At 38.1% G+C, this 2,827-nt stretch overlaps 1 protein-coding gene across 2 annotated transcripts in view; it reads right to left on the bottom strand.

Annotated features, from left to right (window-relative positions):
• Positions 1–1,007: 1,007 nt before the first annotated feature.
• The window catches only part of HMGCR (3-hydroxy-3-methylglutaryl-CoA reductase), a 17,538-nt gene continuing 15,718 nt past the window's right edge, over positions 1,008–2,827 (bottom strand). For both annotated transcript variants that reach the window (XM_010136190.1, XM_010136191.1), the window contains 4 exons: positions 2,063–2,203; positions 1,797–1,955; positions 1,395–1,549; positions 1,008–1,243 (listed from right to left, as the gene is read on the bottom strand). In XM_010136190.1, the coding sequence (XP_010134492.1) occupies positions 1,189–1,243; positions 1,395–1,549; positions 1,797–1,955; positions 2,063–2,203 (510 nt within the window). In that variant the 3' untranslated portion in view covers positions 1,008–1,188. The remainder of the gene's footprint in view (positions 1,244–1,394; positions 1,550–1,796; positions 1,956–2,062; positions 2,204–2,827) is intronic.

Here is a 2,827-nt window from a genome sequence, read left to right as displayed (position 1 = left end):
AATACAAAAACTGCTTGCTGCAATAACATGTCATTTCACTGAATTCCCTTACTTAGGACTTTTCATTGAAAAAACTATCTTCTTAAAATAAATACTAACCCCTCAAAAAGAAAAGTTTAAAAGGAATTTAAACATAAAAAACCCTAGGATTAAAGAACAGTATGATTTTCTGGCTTCATTTCATCTTAGCTTAAGCAGTGGATACACACCTATTCCAGGGGAATAGGTGTCAAATACTAAAAAAAAAAAAAAAATTAGGAGTATACAAACACACTGTACCTTAAGAGAAACTTTTACAAGAAGTGTAAACATCTGTTCTTGACTCCTGCTGTTTGAATGCACTCACATTGAAAAGAAAAGAAACCACATTTGCTTAAATTACTAACCTGTCTGACACATAAACATTTTTGGAGTTACCAGTTTCAAAACTAGTTTTTCTACCTGAAGAAAATAATAAAACAGTTGAAGACACTGTTTTTCCCTACTTCACTACAGATTGACAGTTCAGAACTTTTTAGGTCACAGGTTTTCCATAAAGGAATAACCTAAATTGTGGAGTTACAACATTGAATGCTGCTTAGCTGAAGCAGCAGCAAATTAAGTACTACCTATAGACAGAGGTTTCTATAAAACTAACATGATTCAGTGAAGTTTTCTTATAGACCAAGACCTAAGTTTTACATGTGAACAAAATTCAAATGGAGAGTTCACGGAAAGTGATGTTTGCCATCACTTCAGACATGTTTGTCTAACCAGAATGTAAAGATGGCAAGGACCAACGCATTCAAGCCAAGTTTAGATCTGTTTTGGTTGTTTGGTTTTTCTTTTTTTTGTTTGAAGTACGAAGTACATTATGTCACTTTTCAGCTTGGTAGGAGCTTACTAGACAAAATAATCTCAGCCTGTAGAAATGTCAGACTGATCCTTTAGAAAATGATGTGTAAGAATGGGAATTCTAAAGCCATGTTCAAGACATCTGACAGGAATTCGTTCATGAAGTCATCCCCAACCACTAAAGAAGGTGAAAGGCCTAAGTAGTCTCACAAGTCTGTTCATCTCTCAGTTTATCTTACACAGACATCATTGAGCTGAAGGTGATTTTCATTCTAAACTTGAGATTTTGGTTTTTTCCCCTGTGCTCCTAGTCAGTTGCTAGAGCAATTCTTCATTTCAAAGCCATTTCAGCATTCAAGCCACTTTCTTAGTGCAGGTTCCTTGAAGATCTTGTAGGTTTATTTTTGACCTAATAAAAACAGTAAGATAACTACATTAGATAGTTAAAATGTTACAGTGCTGTTATATGTTGCAATTATTCATGCAGTTATCACTGAATCTCGTGTACGTTGAAGAAAGGAAAAAGAGCACACAAAGACAAGCATTTCTCCATTTCTTACCTGTTGTGGATCATGTGGCTTTTGACCAGATGCCCAGCTGCAAGAGCTGCCATTAGCGATAATTCCCCTGCCATCACTGTAGCACAGACAATTTTGGCAAGCTGGCGGGCATTTTCACCAGGGTTATCTTGGCTTGCACCTTGAACCCCTAACATCTGGGGAGAAAATTAGGCAATATGATGCTATAAAACCTAAGTGAGTCTTTCCAAATTGTATCGGATCAACTAGCTTTAATATTCAACATTTTAAGCTTTAGAAACTAGATACATGAAAACAATTCATTAGATAAATCCACTGAGTTTCAAGTGGCTCCACTCCCACATTACTGGGACACAATATACACAACATGAAAGGAAGCTTTGATTTAAGAAGCTAAGCTGCTTTAAACGTTCTGATTTATACCTGCAAACAGGCCTGCTGTGGGAGCAAGGTGGTGCCTCCGCCAACAGTTCCTATTTCTATAGATGGCATCGTGCAGCTGATGTAGAGGTCCTCATGGGTGGCACCAGTTCGCTCCATCAAAGTGATGCAGTTAGAGCTGCCCACATTCTGCGCAGCATCCTTCACATCAGGAAGAAGAAACAAAACACAAACAAAACTCTCAGCTAAGTGTTCCGTTAAGGATTACTGATCTGAAGAAAACCTGAATTGGTGTTAAACAAACCTACCTGACCACAGGCAATGTAGATAGCGGTCACAATGTTTGCCGCATGTGCATTGTAGCCACCTATGCTACCAGCCATCGCAGAACCCACCAGGTTTTTGTTTATATTGACTTCAACTATATCTTCTGTAGTTGTCTTCAGTACCTAGACAAAGGGATACACTTTTATTAGACCATTCCTTAGGCAGAAGTAGAAATACTCTATTTATGGTTAATAAGCCCTTGCCCCTTGTTTGCTTCCAAACGGCATCTGACTGAATCATTGTCCTAGACACCTACATCTATTTTTGTTCAGAAGGAGCCCTTTCAAATGCAAGCTGCATTGTTCAAACAACAATGGCAAATGCAGTGCAAAGGGTTTGGACTTGCACAGGCCTTCAAGAAAAGCTCACCAGCTACCTTCTCGTGTTTCAAGTTCTCATCTTCAGAATCAAACAAACAAAATCAGCTTGGCAGAAATATCTCACTAATTCACCTTGAGATGATAGCAATATCCCTCCCAAGTTGCTCCAGACATTAAACCCTCCCCAGTCTTGCTCTGCATAAGAACACGGAGCTAAACTGAAGACTTCAACCACAAACCACTGTGCTATGTTGGCAAATAAATGTGCACAGTAATATCAATTATGTGGCACATCTATATTACCCTGACTGTATTTTGAAATGTTCAGGTAAGAGATTTACAGTGACTTTAGTATAAAAAATTATCAAAGAGAACAAAAAAAGACAGTGCTGTGAGTGGAATTTAAGGTATTCCAGTGCAGCAGGA

The sequence above is a fragment of the Buceros rhinoceros genome, unplaced genomic scaffold (genome assembly GCF_000710305.1).
Source record: "Buceros rhinoceros silvestris isolate BGI_N320 unplaced genomic scaffold, ASM71030v1 scaffold45085, whole genome shotgun sequence".
Lineage (NCBI taxonomy): Eukaryota > Metazoa > Chordata > Aves > Bucerotiformes > Bucerotidae > Buceros > Buceros rhinoceros.
Note: the sequence above shows the minus strand (reverse complement) of the source record. Positions and strands in the feature narration are given on the sequence as shown.